General features: G+C 38.1%; 1 protein-coding gene across 1 annotated transcript; it reads left to right on the forward strand.

Annotated features, from left to right (window-relative positions):
- Positions 1–1,185: 1,185 nt before the first annotated feature.
- Positions 1,186–14,514, forward strand: LOC126827540 (cytochrome P450 2F2). The gene is made up of 11 exons (XM_050556997.2): positions 1,186–1,302; positions 3,532–3,763; positions 4,041–4,118; positions 4,832–4,930; positions 7,680–7,773; positions 8,338–8,493; positions 9,295–9,506; positions 9,950–10,075; positions 11,259–11,363; positions 12,190–12,330; positions 12,498–14,514. Exons 1-11 carry the CDS (start codon positions 1,300–1,302, stop codon positions 12,848–12,850), a joined length of 1,599 nt encoding a protein of 532 aa, XP_050412954.1. The 5' UTR covers positions 1,186–1,299; the 3' UTR covers positions 12,851–14,514.
- Positions 14,515–15,788: the final 1,274 nt, after the last annotated feature.

Consider the following 15,788-nt stretch of genomic DNA (forward strand, 5'->3'; position numbering starts at 1 on the left):
CTCATTCCAGTTTCATATGAGGGAAATTTTGCCCGGATACGCCAAAGTACACGGGTCCTCGTTTTGTTCGTCCCATCCGAGCGACTACACAACTGTCCTTGTCAGGCCCTCCGTCCTGCACCACTGACAAGGGGATATAGTCGAAAAAATTATCATCATGCCTAAAAAATATATCGTTTAGAGTACACAGAGACGCGGCATGCAAAGCCGGTCGCTTAAACAAACATTCATGATTCCCGAAAAAATGTTACTGTGTATTAAACTGACTTTTAATCCCTTAGCCAATTTTAAGAAATTACGATCGCATCTCTGGCTGGACGTACGCCTAGTCGCCTATGTGAGTAGATGTAAATGAATTATATGTTTGACAATAAAACACACGGTTGAGAAAGAAATGTAGGCTATGAGTAGCAAATGAATACGGGATGCCAATAAAGAAATGGCGGGGGGGGGGGGGGGCAATGGTTAGCACGTATGCGTTGTATCATAAGGTCTGTCATTGAGGCCTCTCTCTCTCTAGTTTGAAATGGAAGGTATAAATAGAAATATACGGGTGGAAAATATAACAGCAGTTGGAAATGAAATGTATTGGTAGCAAATGAAATATACGAATGGTATATAGATAGAACATGCGGTTAGCAATGAAATAATATGGGTAGCCTACTCCGGGTGGTAGGCGGGCGGGCAGACAGATCAGGTAGAACAATTTCAATAAGTCTCTGCTGCTTTCGCAGGAACGAAATTAGATTAAGTTTGTATTTTATCTTTGTGATAAACAAAATTGCAAAGAAATGCGTTTTCAATGTTTCTGGTTTAGTAAAGATACAAAATATAACAGAATGTGGAACTTTTCACATGTGTGCTACTTCCATCTACACGTACACGATGTCGATTTCGTTGAATACGCTTCGCTGTGAACGAAGGTGTTCATATGCACAATGAAGCTTCAAATAACAAATGACAATTAAAAAGGGATTCTGGGTCTGTATTTTGAATGAAAGCACAAACAATCTGCAAGAATGTTAGGTTTATTATATAAAACGAATGGCGAATAACCATCCTTATGGCTCTAGGTTATTCCACTCCGTTACTTAAAACACTCAATCAAACAGTGAACCCAGGATCAACCAACTTGTATAAATAACCACGTGTTAACCAACTTGAATGTTTATATATCGACCTTGACCTTACTTAAAGGTCGTATAAAAATGTTTAATGAGCGATGTGTATATACTGTAAATGTAACTTATGGCTAATATATCGACCTTGTAAGGTTGTAATCTAACGTTTACTTCTTGTATGGTATGTAATTTGTTTTTGACATATGATTAAATAGTTTTATTAAGGCTAGATATTAATGGACAGTTGTCCACTGGCTATTCATGCACGAACCGTTAGAAAGTGTGTCAAGCATATCTACGGAAGGCCATTAGTGCCGTGTATGGCGATTTTGTCAATATGGCGATTTTGCCGATTTTGTTTCATTAAGTCGACATTTTACTATGTATGTGACAAAGTGCTCCATAACCTGTATCCTATGTGTTGATTGGGCCATTTGGATTAGTTGGATATTCTACCCATCCCTTATGTTTTTTTTATTATTATTATGTAGTGATTTGACCGACTATATCGAATAAATTTGTGCATAATCGGTATTTTCGGATAGCCCACAGAATTCATATTTTGACAATAGTGAATACACAAACAAAGATAGTTTACAAAATATTCATATATGCCCTTGTTTTTTTTCCAATGCATCCCAAAACTGAATTTTGTTAGCAATATGTTACAAAGTATTGCTTGGCCTTGTCTTGTAATTTGATGGTTATCGATAGCTTTATCTTGGAAAAGAATTATCACTCAGGGCCTGAAGAAAGCGTTGGATTCCATTCACAATATACGGCCAACACGTTGTAATAATCTTACTCAACTGTAAGGATTAGGTAATCCCAGGAGCCGCCGTGGGTCAGTGAGTAAGGCACTGGCGCGCTAACAGGGTCGTCCGGGGGTCGATTCAAGTGTTGGTCTAGAAAGTGCTCATATCAGTATAAAGAAGAATTAATTTTGATGCGTTGTTGGAATCGCCATATAAAACAAGAATTAACGACACATTGTCCCGAAAGTATTTATCAGGTTATTTCCAATAAAAGTATGACAAATTTGGTATATATGGAATGTATAGACACCTAATCTTACTATGCTATAAAACACAAATTTATATGGAAAACAATCACTGGGTTTATTTCACACTACGTTTCAACAAGTTCCTCTTGTCGTTCTCAAGTAAGTAATGACCGTATAAAAGCAAGCAATCAAATTAGATATCCCACTATCCCGAGGCGTTGTTTGTGTGCAGAGTTTGACAGACGACTTAAGCCTGACACACACTAGTAGAGATAACAAAAAATATTACTGGTCTACGATTTTGTTGTGTCAGCTGACAGCGGAGTTTCAGTCGACTCTTAGTCGAACTACAGATGCCATGTACGTTGTGGGATCTCGCATTTTTGTCCTATCCGACTGACTAAACGCTTTTGTTTGCCAGCCCCCTCCCTACACTACAAGGGAAAACAATCTGCGAAATCCAGAGGAACCGCCTCGTTCAACATAGGGAATGAACCCAGGTACTCCTGGATAGTGAGAAATCGACGTTTCAGCTATTCAGATCTGTACTATTATTTTTACGGCATCGTTTGAACTGCTCTTGTATTTTTAATCAACGCCGCAAGACAACACTATAAACCACCATTTGATGAAAAAATTCTGAATATTTATTTATTTTTCAACACTCGTCTGCTTTTAACTTTCTATCGTTTTACCCTTATCCGCCCTCGCTGATTCGGGGGTTGGATGACGGAATGGTTAGCACGTGCGCGCTGTATCATAAGGTCTAGCATTGAGGCAACTGGCGTGGTTTCGATTCCCCGGTTGTACGTGACAAGGAGTAGGGTCGCCTGTCCAACCTCGTGGGTTTTCTCCGGGTCCTGTTTCCTCCCACTGCTAAAGATACCCACGCGCAAGCGAATTATTGAAATAAAATTTAACGATGTGTTAGTCCCGAAATGGTTTGTGTCGAGTTGACGTTAAACCCCACCTCTCTCTTCTCTCTCTCTCCACTCGCTGATTCAAGGTAACTATTGTCTTTACATAATATTATGTAGGTTAATGGTCGGAGCGACGATTCGTCTAAGGGGCATATTATGGCCGGTGACTACTCGTTTCAGGGAATCAACGCCAAAATGTCCAATCGTCTTTGGGATAATATCATGGTAACCGGTCGTTTGGGGGATTAATATCGGGGTAACCAATCGTCTCGGTTATCAACAGTCTCAACATAACGATGGCCGTCATCTCAGGGATCCTTTGCAAAGTGACCAATCAACTTGCCCTACAATTATTATTGCCCGGGGATCAACGCCCGGGTGACCAATTATCTCTGGCGTCAAACGTCTCAGTGACCAGCTGTTGGGGTATGATAAAGTCGTCCTACAATTATCATTGGGATAAAAAAAGTGATTTTTTTATATTTAGATTACCGAGTTTCCAAGTTCCAAGATGGCGATAATAGACTCTGTCAACTATGTACTAGAAGAACTAGTTAAATACATACCTGGTGTAGTGTATGATTTTATACCAGAATCTAAAATAAGCAGATCTTTATTGATTGGTACCGCAACAGGTGCTCTGGCGTATCTGATCTTTAAGAAGAGGTATCGTTTACCCCCTGGACCCTTTGCTTGGCCTTTGATTGGAAATACAGAATGTGAGTATTAAATAATATGTGTTTTAAAATGGCCTCGTCATGTTTTATAAACTACTTTATGCCCAGCAAGCAATTGGTGCGATTTACCAATAAACGTACAGAACACATTAAAGCTTTTACATATATGGTTTTAATACACATATTAAACTGACATATATATGGTTTTACATATATGGTTTTAATACACATATTAAACTGACAAATATCTTTTCAAACATCCAGTTTTGATTTGATTGAGTGATGAATACAAATGTCTAATTGTATAATATAATTTCAGTGTATACCAAAGGCAGCATTGCTAAGAAATTGCTGGATTTGTCTAAGAAATATGGACCAGCTTTTACTTATTACATGGGTAAGAAACCTAACATGAATAATAAACATTCCCCATAATATTCTCAACATTAGTAGAATTTAGGAAACGTCTATTAGATTCATGAACGGTTTAGAGGGCTCGAATACTCACTGAATGTTATTTAAAAGATGCACGAACTTAAGAACCATGCGAACACTAACATTCCAACACAGTCCACATTGGCATTTGTGTAAAAGGATTGAAAAGTCGGGTTCTTGAATTTATGTAGAAATTTGTTCTTATTACCGAGCCAAAGCCCCTAGTAGCAAACAGCCGCCGCGCGGCGCCTTCATATGTTCTTGCCGTCTCAATTAAGCGTGACAACTTGCCATGGATAGGATTTGCAACCTGGGCTATAATGGAGGCCGATTTTAATTGACAATTTACCTGACGCGAAACCCGAATGCAACAGATCCACTGTAGCTAAAACAGCAAGGTTACATTTCCACTCTGAAATGTATATTTCAGGTTAGCGCGTGCGCACTGTTTCATAAGGTCTGTCATTGAGTCTTCTGGCGTGGTTTCGATTCCCCGGTTGTATGTGACAAGGAGTAGGGTCGCCTGTCCAAGCTCGTGGGTTTTCACTGGGTCCTCCGATTTCTTCCCGATGCTAATTATTGAAATGAAATTGAACCATATGTTAGTCTCGAAATGACTTAGTTTGTGTCGACTGGACGTTAAACCCCATTTCGCTCTCTCTATATATATTTCAGGACCCGTACGATGTCTTATATTAAACCGTATTGATGTTATTAATGAAGCTTTGCTGACCAAGGGAGCTAACTACTCGGATCGGTATATTATGTATTCTAGTAAGTAAACATTTTGTTAAGGGTAAATATTAATGTTTGTTAGAGATCGGTTTTACGTGGCAAGGAGTAGGGTCGCCTGTCCAACCTCGTGGGTTTTCTCCAGGTCCCTCGGTTACCCCCACTGCTAAAGACCCCTACGCGCATGCGAATTATTGAAATAACATTGAACTGTGTTAGTTCTGAACTGACCTAGTTTGTGTCGAGTGGACGTTAAACCCCATTTCTCTCTCTCTCTTTGTTAGAGATCATATTTACAACTTTTCATTTAAGCGCTCCCGTGAGACAAAATCCCCTCACACCCAGTCGTAAAGTACATATTATCTGAAAGCTCAAAAAGCTCAATTTAGGCGCCCATACAGTGTTAAAGCCAGTATTTTGTTGACATTCATTGTGGGGGTGGGATTGTGGGTGGCGCCCTAGATTTGGTACCGCCCCCCTTTTCACAGCTTCTAGATCCGCTACTGATTTCAGATGTACACCTAGCTAGCAAATCGTGTGGGATATTTGTATCCCATGCACTCGTCCTAAGAATACTACAAAGCACAAAATGATTTCGTTCGTTCTAGCTGACCAGTTTGAATATATACATCTGGGAAAAAAGTGAAAGATGCATTATCTAGGATTTGGATACATTAGAGTAGTTTAAAAATAAATAATGGAAAATGAATGTATTGAAATATATTGAAATTACTTCATTCAAAGCGATATTTGGAGAATAGCTACCGTTGTTACCGTTGTTACGACACGACAGTAAACAACGTCTCGGTTATCCATTTTTAAAATTAAATTAATAAATGAAATGAAATGGCGTTTGACGTCCTACTGTTCTGCTCCAACTGGGATAATGAAAACGGGCATACACCATACAATGTGCCATGAATGAAGTTTTGCTATTGCCTACTCAGATATCGAATTCCAACTGCCGTGTACACATTGTGCACGTAAAAGATCTCTGGACAGTTGGCATTCGATATAAGAGTAGGCCTTAGCGCCGCTGTCCGGGCAAAATGTCCCTCATAGCACAATGTATGGCGTATACCCGTCTTTATTAGCCCAGTCGGAGCAGAACAGTAGGATGTTAAACCCCATTTTATTTCGTTTCATTTTTTATACGCCCACATTGAAATGTGGTCGTATATTGTCGTCGCCCCCGTCCGTCGGTCCGTCCGTCCGTCCGTCCGTCCGTCCGTCGGGGTCCACAATTGCTTGTGGACACTCTAGAGGCCAAAGTTATTATCCGATTGACCTTAAATTTATACAGAGTGTTTAAGGTCTTGAGACGAAGAAGCCTATTGATTTTCAGCGATTTCCGATAATTAAGGCCAGAGTTATGGCCCTTGATCACTTCAATAAATCTTGTGGACGCTCTAGAGGCCAAGGTTAATATCCGATTGACCTTAAATTTATACATAGTGTTTAAGGTCTTGAGACGAAGAAGCCTTTTGATTTTCAGCGATTTCCGATAATTACTGCCAGAGTTATGGCCCTTGATCACTTCAAAAAATCTTGTGGACGCCCTAGAAGCCAAAGTTAATATCCGATTGACCTTAAATTTATACACGGTGTTTAAGGTCTTGAGACGAAGAAGCCTATTGATTTTCAGCGATTTCTGATATTTACTGCCAGAGTTATGGCCCTTGATCACTTCAAAAAATCTTGTTGGTGCTCTAGAGGCCAAAGTTAATATCCGATTGACCTTAAATTTATACACAGTGTTTAAGGTCATGAGACAAAGAATCCTATTGTTTTCCGAATAATTACTGCCAGAGTTATGGCCCTTGATCAATTTGAAAAATCTTGTGGACCCTCTAGAGGCCAAAGTTAATATCTAATTGACCTTAATACATTTATACACTGTGTTAAAGGTCATGAGACGAAGAATCCTATTGATTTTCAGCGATTTCTGATAATTACTGCCAGAGTTATGGCCCTTGATCACTTTGAAAAATTTTGTGGACGATCTAGAGGCCAAAATTAATATTCGATTGACTTTACATTTATACACAGTGTTTAAGGTCATGAGACGAAGATACCTTTTGATTTTCAACGATTTCCGATTATTACTGCCAGAGTTATCGCCCTTGATCACTTCAAAAAATAATCTTGTGGAAGCTCTAGAGGCTAAAGTTAGTATTCAATTGACTTTAAATTTATACACAGTATTTGAGGTTATAAGAAGAAGAATTCTGTTGATTTTCAGCGAATTCTGATAATTACTGCCAGAGTTATGGCCCTTGATCACATCAAAAAATCTTTTGGACGCTCTAGAGGCCAAAGTTAATATTCGATTGACTTTAAATTTATACACAGTGTTTAAGGTCATGCGACGAACACAATGTTTAAGGTCATGAGACGAAGAAGCCTATTGGTTTTCAGCAATTTCCGATAAAGGCTAAAGTTATCATCCGATTGACTTCTGATTGATACACAGAGTTTAAGATCTTGAGACGAACAAGTTATTGATTTTTAATAAATTTTTATGACCTGAACAGCTAAATCCATGATATTAAAAGTTTTGTATACAAAACGTTAGCATTGGGCAGAACTTTATAAAAAACAAATTCTAATGGTTTTCTGATTATTACTTCATGAGTTGTTGCTCTTAATCAGATGTTAGTGTATTATAAATGTTTCATTACCGAAAAAAGTAAGAATGTGCGACAACTCTTGTTGACTGCCCGGACGATTTAGCTGCTGTGGGCGTATGTTTCGTTGCCTGGCAACCTATCTTTATCCTCTGTTTTTCTAGCTGAAGTTCTTTTCGAAGGGGGAGATGACATTATCAACGGTAGATATGGTACAGGATTGAAACTTAAAAGAAAGATAGCCAGTCGTGCAATGAGGTAAATAGTAAAGGCTCAAACTGACTGTGATTATTATGCGTTAGATGAGAACCCCTTTCCATGTAACAATTCCGAAAATATTTTTTGATTACCCCCACCCCCACGTAGACTTATGTTGCGATGCCTGCCAAACTATATTCGATCTATCCTTATGTAATGCAACTTTATTTTCATACTTTAACATTATTGTTACGATTTCAGTTTATTTTAACATTATTGTTTTCATCTCAGGTTTTTTTTTAACATTAATGTTACCCTTTCGGATTGTTTTAATCGTATTGTCGCAAGTTCGGGCTATTTAACTTTAATATTACCAGCTCAGGTTATGTTAACGTTATTATTACCAGCATAGGATATTTTAACGTTATTATTACCATATCAGATTCTTTAGCGTGAGTTTTGACCATTTCATGTTGTCGTAACGTTATTGGTACCATTTTAGGTTATTTTAACGTTATTATTACCATTTCGGGTTATTTTAACGTTACTATGCGGATTTTCAAGTATTCTAAACGTTGTTATTACTATTCCAGGTTATTTTAGAAGTTATGCTTACGATTTCAGGTTATTTATGGTCAGTGGAAACTTTAATACAAAGTTAGAAGAAGCCGTATCTAAAACAGCGGAAGCCATGTTGAAAGAGAAAGGACCCTTTGATCCTAAACCCTACATGTTCTTTACAACTTTAAATATTTTAGGGGGCATGGTCTTCGGAACAAAGTAAGAATAAAACATTTACTGAATGAATCCTAATGGAAACGGATGGAAAGGGTCTCCTCCACGTCTTACGTTGATGCGAGCATATTTTTTTTTTTCACGAAAAACGATGGGATCCATGTGATCATCTGACATGTTTTGTTGTGACAGCAATAGCTTGAAATTAATTATAAAGCCCATTAACAATAAGTCAATTTCATTTGTGGATTCCGCTGGAACAAACGAAAATCCTGGAACAAGCGAAGCTTTGTTTAATACCATATGTATAATGACAGTACTACAAAGACAACATTAGTGAGAGAGAGAGAGAGAGAGAGAGATGGGGTTTAACGTCCACTCGACACAAACTAAGTCATTTCGGGACTAACATATGGTTCAATTTTATTTCAATAATTCGCTTGCGCGTAGGGGTCTTTAGCAGTGGGAGGAAACCGGAGGACCCGGAGAAAACCCACCTACAACCGGGGAATCGAAACCACGTCTTTTGATTCAATGACAGACCCCATGACCCCCACTCCCTCAAACGTTAAGAACGAAGAACGGCTGCTGTTGAGTCGGTTGACGCCGAATGAGTTATGCACATGACATGAGAGAGTTTATAAATATATCTGTTGAGTATGTCTCGGCGTGACTAGAAAAGTTCCATCTTCATTGACTGTTTACAATGAGAACAAGCCACGATTATACAGGATATATTGTGTAAATCGACCTTCTTTCGGGCGTATTGCCATAATAATATCATATTCGGGTATATTTGACATGCTTAAATTAATCGTGCTGAATTTCCATTTTTGTCTTTATAAGGCATGACTATAACGACGAAGCTTACTTAGAAATGCTCAACAAGCTGGAAGAGTTTTCTAAACTTGCATCAGAGGGTATATTTCTAGAAAATATTTTCCCGCCAGCCAGATGGTTTCCATCCAAAAGGTTTAAACGTGCCGCCCAAGTATTTAAGGAATTTATGGATATTATAAGATGTAATATTAAAAAAGTGGAAGACGAATTTGTACCAGGTTTGTAATTGTGTTGTTAGTTACAAATATCTCACATTAGCTCATGATATTTAATGCCCAGAAGTTTATCAATTGAAAATAATTACACCCCTAGTGTTATATTTCATCATTTCAGCGAGTCGCGGTGGCTCTGTGAGTAAGATGTGTGCTCGCTAACTTGGTGGTCCCGTGTTCGATCCTGGTTTTGGCCGAGATAGTTCATCGAGATTTTCCGGCGTGGTTCCCCTCTGTGGTGCAGGGCAGAGGGTGCGTATAGTCATTCGGATGGGACGGAAAACCGGGGTCTAGTGTTCACATTCGCTTGCACGTAAAAGAACCGTTGGCAGTTGGAACCTGATAGAAGATTGCGCCGTAGGGCCGCTGTCCGGGCAAAATTTTCTTCATAGCACACAGTCGGAGCAGAAGAGAGGGACGTTAAACCCCATTTGATTTCATCTTTTCAGGAAAAATAACCAACTTTACAGAAAGTCTTCTTCAAGCAGAGAAAGAAATACGTGAGGAAGGGGAAGAGAATATGGGGCTTTTTAATCATCATCACTTAGTGTTAACAGTATTTGACATATTTTTGGGTAAGGATAAAATTAAAATTTCGTGTCTATTCATTTTCTTGTTGATTCCATTTACAATACCGTAGTAATGTTTAACAACGATTGGTCTTTATGTAATCAATGCCTGTTCCCTGACCCCTTTTCATCCCATGGAAAACCAATATTGTTCACACAGTAGTTTTGGCTTGAGCCAAAATGAGTTTAACTAATCAGACATCAAAGAGACCAGGGGCCTGTTTCATGAAATTTTAATTAAGATAAAATCCAAATTTTAGTAATTTGATTGGATAATATTAGATTGATTTTAGTGCTTAGCCAATCAAAAATGAAGTATCTATTAAAATTTGGATTTTATCTTTAGTTAAAATTTCGTGAAAGAGGGTCCAGATAATTCCCAGATAATTAATAAAGTAGTAGTTTGGAGTATCGGTTTTGGGTCCGTTCCTTTCCGTGTTGTTTGTGCAGCACAGTATTTGTAATCATAGTGTCGTCGATATCACCAAACTATGAAATTCAGCCTCACCGCGGAACTTGCTTAACAAGATAAAACGGTGTTTAGAGGTCATTCGCTCATGGTTGACCTTAGATAAGTTAAAACTAAATGATAAAATCAGACCTTCAGGTTGGGCAGAATTCCAGTAGCTCTAAAACAAAAATCAAAAATCTCCAATCAGAGATCACATATTTACAGATACGCTTTGAACTCTTCGTGTGCTACCTGGCCTTCAAACGCTTCCTTATAGATTGGGCAAAGTATCAATCTGGTTAAAACACAGATCCTATTTCGTTTCGTTTTTTATAGTTCAAAATTTCATTTTACTTGTATTCACTACGCTAGGACCTGGAAAAGTTGTTATATAAGCCGCGTTCTGGTTAATGTGAGGGATTAGCAAATGAAGCGGTCTGTTACAGCGAGTTCTTGGCGTACTGTGCACGGAACTGTGGGTAAACCACTTAAAACGTCAAGGCTGGTTGATTAATCAATATCTGACGTCATAGGGTCAAAAGCCGCTGGTATGACCTCTGACGCGACCTATCACTACAACTGGTCAGATCTTCATGTAGTGTAGGCCATCGAAAGTATAAAAACACGAAACGAAATACAGATCTGTACTTTAATCAGATTGGATAAAGTACAGGTTGTGAACAGTTCATTTGCTTACAAATTTACAATACAAGATAATGATATCAAACTGTCTTTCAGCTGGTAACGATACATCAAGACAAACATTATACTGGGCTTTGATGTATATAACTGGTCTTCCTGATGTTCAACACAAAATACAAGATGAAGTTGATTCAGTCGTTGGTAATTATTATTTTTATAAATAACATTTAATTATGTTCACGGGTTACTGTTACCAATCCAAATAAATACGAACATGTCAACAAAATAGGAGAGTTACTATTTTGGAATCATGAATAATTCAATAATCGAAGCCATAGTTCACGTTAAGATTTTGTTGTATTTACTCTGATGTATTTGTGTAATGTTTGTTCTTTGTATTGTTCTGAGAGAGAGAGAGAGAGAGAGAGAGAGAGAGAGAGAGAGAGAGTTTAACGTCCACTCGACACAAACTAGGTCATTTCGGGACTAACATGGTTCAATTTTATTTCAATATTTCGCTTGCGCGCAGGGGTCTTTAGCAGTGGAAGGAAACCGGAGGACCCGAAGAAAACCCACGAGGTTGGACAGGTGACCCTTCTCCTTGTCACGTACAACCAGGAAATCCAGACCACACCAGTTGACTTAATGACAGACCTTATGATACGGCGCGCACATGCTAACCATTCGGCCATCCAACCCCTCTATTTTCTTTAGCCATTTAGTCTAACGGGACTATAGACTTTTGTGAGCCCTTTAGCCGAAAGAGACCATATTAATTTTATAGCCTTAGTGTCTGCTATGAGTTCATTAGTCCGTAAAAGTTACTCAAGATTGATAAGAATGTGGCAGCATAAATTCAATACTAGTGACATCAATTTTATAGCCGTGGTTTCTCTTGTGAGCACTTTGGTCTGTAAACGTCTGTAAGTTTGATTACTACGCGACAGCATAAATTAAGATGTGGTAGCATACACTCTATAGAAGTTATACTTCAGTATAATTTTAAAATACTACATATATGTTACAGGAAATGATAGATACCCAACTACATCCGATAGAGACGGTCTGTCCTATACAGATGCTGTATTACACGAAGTCATGAGAATAGGATCAGTAGCACCCGTTGGTGTTCCCCACATGACCAGCTGTGACACCACGATACATAACGGTAAGCAATACAACTAATGAATGATTAAATTTGTACTACTGTTTCTATTTAACTTATTGAAGATTTCTGTTTGTTTTCGTCCAATAAGAATTGTGTTTATCATTCACTGCAGGTAAATATATTGTTTGAATTCATCCAATCAGAATTGTATTTGTAATTCGCTGCAGGTAAATATGAAGTTCCCAAGGATACCATCGTGTTAATAAATCACTGGGGTATTCAGAATGATCCAGATAATTGGGAAGAAGTCGAACAGTTTAAACCAGAACGATTTTTAGACGAAGATGGTAAAATGGCACCAAAACCTGAAAACTGGCTTCCATTTAGTGCTGGTAGACGAGTTTGTCTTGGAGAACCAATGGCTAAACCAGAACTACATTTAATTCTAGCAGGTCTTTGTCAGAGATTAGTCATGGAACCCGAACCAGGAACATCAATTAATTTGGAACCGATGGACAATGGACTTCTACTTGTCCCCCATCCGTATAAGATCGTAGTTAAGTCACGAATCAACCCCTAAAAATTTGTCTTGTTTTAAAAATTATTAACTTATATTAACTTATTAGTTTGCATTGAAAATTAGACAGTGCATACAAAGCAACCCCTAAGTCAAAAAACTCAATCTAAACAAAAATTAAAAAGTCTCTCCTCGTAGACACCGTATTGTGAATGGACTTCTACGTGTCCCACATAAGTACTCGATCGTAGTTAAGCCACGAATCAGCCGCTAAAAGTTTTGTCTTGGTTTACAAATTATTAACTTGTATTTGTATAAATTTGTATTTGTATTTTGTATGCATACAAAAAGCAACCCCAAGCCAAAAAACCCAAAACAAACAAAAATTAAAAAGTCTCTCCTTATAGATACAGCATTGTGAAATTTAAATCTCTAAACTGAATATCAGACCAAAAATGGTTCCATTACGCTCAGTGTTAAACATTTTAAACATACATTATGCAAGAGCTAAATCTGCCAATTGCAGATCTTTCTTTAGGACTGAAATGTTATCTAAATTATTATTTAGACATTAATTAAATGTTATCTAATTATTATTTAGACATTAATTAACTTATCCGGACCATAATCAACTCTCGATGTCATCGCTAGCCTGCTATATTTACTGGATTAGAATCCGATCAGCTGACCAACGCTCATTGATGATTAAATCCAAAAATGGATAATCGAGACTATGTTTTTTATCGTACCGGCTTTAGTAATGATGATCGAAGCTAGGCTTTAAATTCAATCGCTAAATTCTCGGTTCAGAGTGGACCAACTTATCTGCAATTTTCAGCAAATTCCCTTTACATTATCTAGTTTTCAACCATTATAGTGGGAACTGCCAGCTCTTTCTCTAATCTCCCATAATACCCATTTGATATGACGCCAATCTTCTGATGAATCTCCATATTTAATGCAGTTCTTAAAATGTATATTGTCCTCTTTTGTATAATCTTTTTTGTATTGTGGCTGGATACATTCCACCACCACCACATAGCTTTTTCCTGTGTCCCTTTTTTGTATAACCTTTTAGTATTGTGGCTGGATACATTCCACCACCAGCAGCACATAGCGGTGAATACATTAAATGCTATCTCAGTGATTTATACATTTCAAAATTTACTGTCTGTGATATTTACTTTTTGTTCTATATCTGTTTTGTATAGCAGCCGTTCGATATCAATTATTAACCATTTGTTCTAATTGTATGGGAACACATTTGAGAACCATAAGTCATTGGCTAGATTATCCGGTCTAAAACAAGATGTCGACGCTCATGAAATTAATTTAAGCATGCCATTTCAGAAATTCCATTTGATTGCATTGTCAGTTCAATATCCAAAACTCATAATTTTTTTATTGTGAAATTTCTCTCTTCATGGGCTATATCTATGTTTTTATTATCAATCCTGATTCGTCGTCACTATTCATGTTTGTTTATAATAATGCAAGAATTATGGGATTTATTGTGGAAAGGGGTGCAACTCTTACTTGACTTGGCCAAAGATACCGGATAATCAACAACATAAAGAACCAAATCCCGGTTACCCATGGGCAATTGAACTTTTTGTCAAATATTAACAACGGTCTCAGACCCTAGGAGGTTCTGGGTAACCGAGACAGAGATGCATCAACTTTACAAGCCGCCATTTCCCTAAATAAAATAATAGTCCTATTTTGTATTAGCCTGTTCTTCATTTCTTCCACAGATCCAGGATCAGAATACATTTAAAAGCTTACACATTCATATTGCATTATTATATGCGTTGCGACCCATTTGTGTCAATTTCTAGGTTCTAAATGTTAGAGGACGGAGGGGCTGACAAGGAAAGCTGTCTAGTCGTTCGGATGGGACGAAAAACCGAGGTCCCGTGTACACATTTGCGTGCACGTAAAAGATCCCTTGGCAGTTGGAATTCGATACAAGAGTAGGCCGTAGTGCCGCTGTCCGGGCAAAATTTCCCTCATAGCACACTGTATGGCGTATGCCCGTCTTCATTAGCCCAGGTTAGGAGCAGAACAGTAGGACGTTAAACTCCATTTCATTTCATTTCTAAATGTTAGCCAGGGAGTGCCATTATACATAATAATTGCCGACGAAGACTTGATTTATTTTCATTATACTGCCATTAGAAAACATGCTGACGAAGACTTAATTTTAATATTAGTGTCATTATTAGTGAATCAAAAAGGAAATCCTGTAGAATTCTGTTTCATGAAGCAATTTCATTTGTGGATTCCGCTGGAACAAACGAAAAGCGATGCTTTGTTTAATACCATATGTATAATGACAGTACTACAAAGACAACATTAGTGAGAGTGAGAGAGCGAGAGAGAGAGAGAGAGAAATGGGGTTTAACGTCCACTCGACACAAACTAGGTCATTTCGAGACTAACATATGGTTTAATTTTATTTCAATAATTCGCGTGCGCGTAGGGGTCTTTAGCAGTGGGAGGAAACCGGAGGACCCGGAGAAAACCCACGAGGTTCGACAGGCGAGTGAACTCCTTGTCACGTACAACCGGGGATTCGAAACCACGCCAGTTGACTCAATGACAGGCTTTATGATACAGCACGCACGTGCTAACCATTCGGCCACCCAACCCCCCCACCCCCCCACAAAATTAGTACCAGATTAACTAACACTCAAAATCATGGTAAGGATATTTTGTCTTTTATAGCAATTAAGGAATAAACAAATTGGACTCTGTGTCCATAGGATATAATCTGTGGTGCATTCGTGCTCATTTTAGCTACAACATTTAGAAAGGTTATTTTTTAGACCAACCCAATTTGCCTTAATCATTTGCGGCTAAACGTCAAGATCCATGTTTAGCGTTTCAAGAAAGCACAATGGAATAATAACTGGGGCATCTAGAGCATCCACAATATTTTTCAAATTGGTCAAGGGCAATAAATCCAAAAGTAATAATCGTTAATTATTGACGGACTGAC

This window comes from Patella vulgata, chromosome 7, assembly GCF_932274485.2.
Source record: "Patella vulgata chromosome 7, xgPatVulg1.2, whole genome shotgun sequence".
NCBI classification, from domain to species: Eukaryota; Metazoa; Mollusca; class Gastropoda; family Patellidae; genus Patella; species Patella vulgata.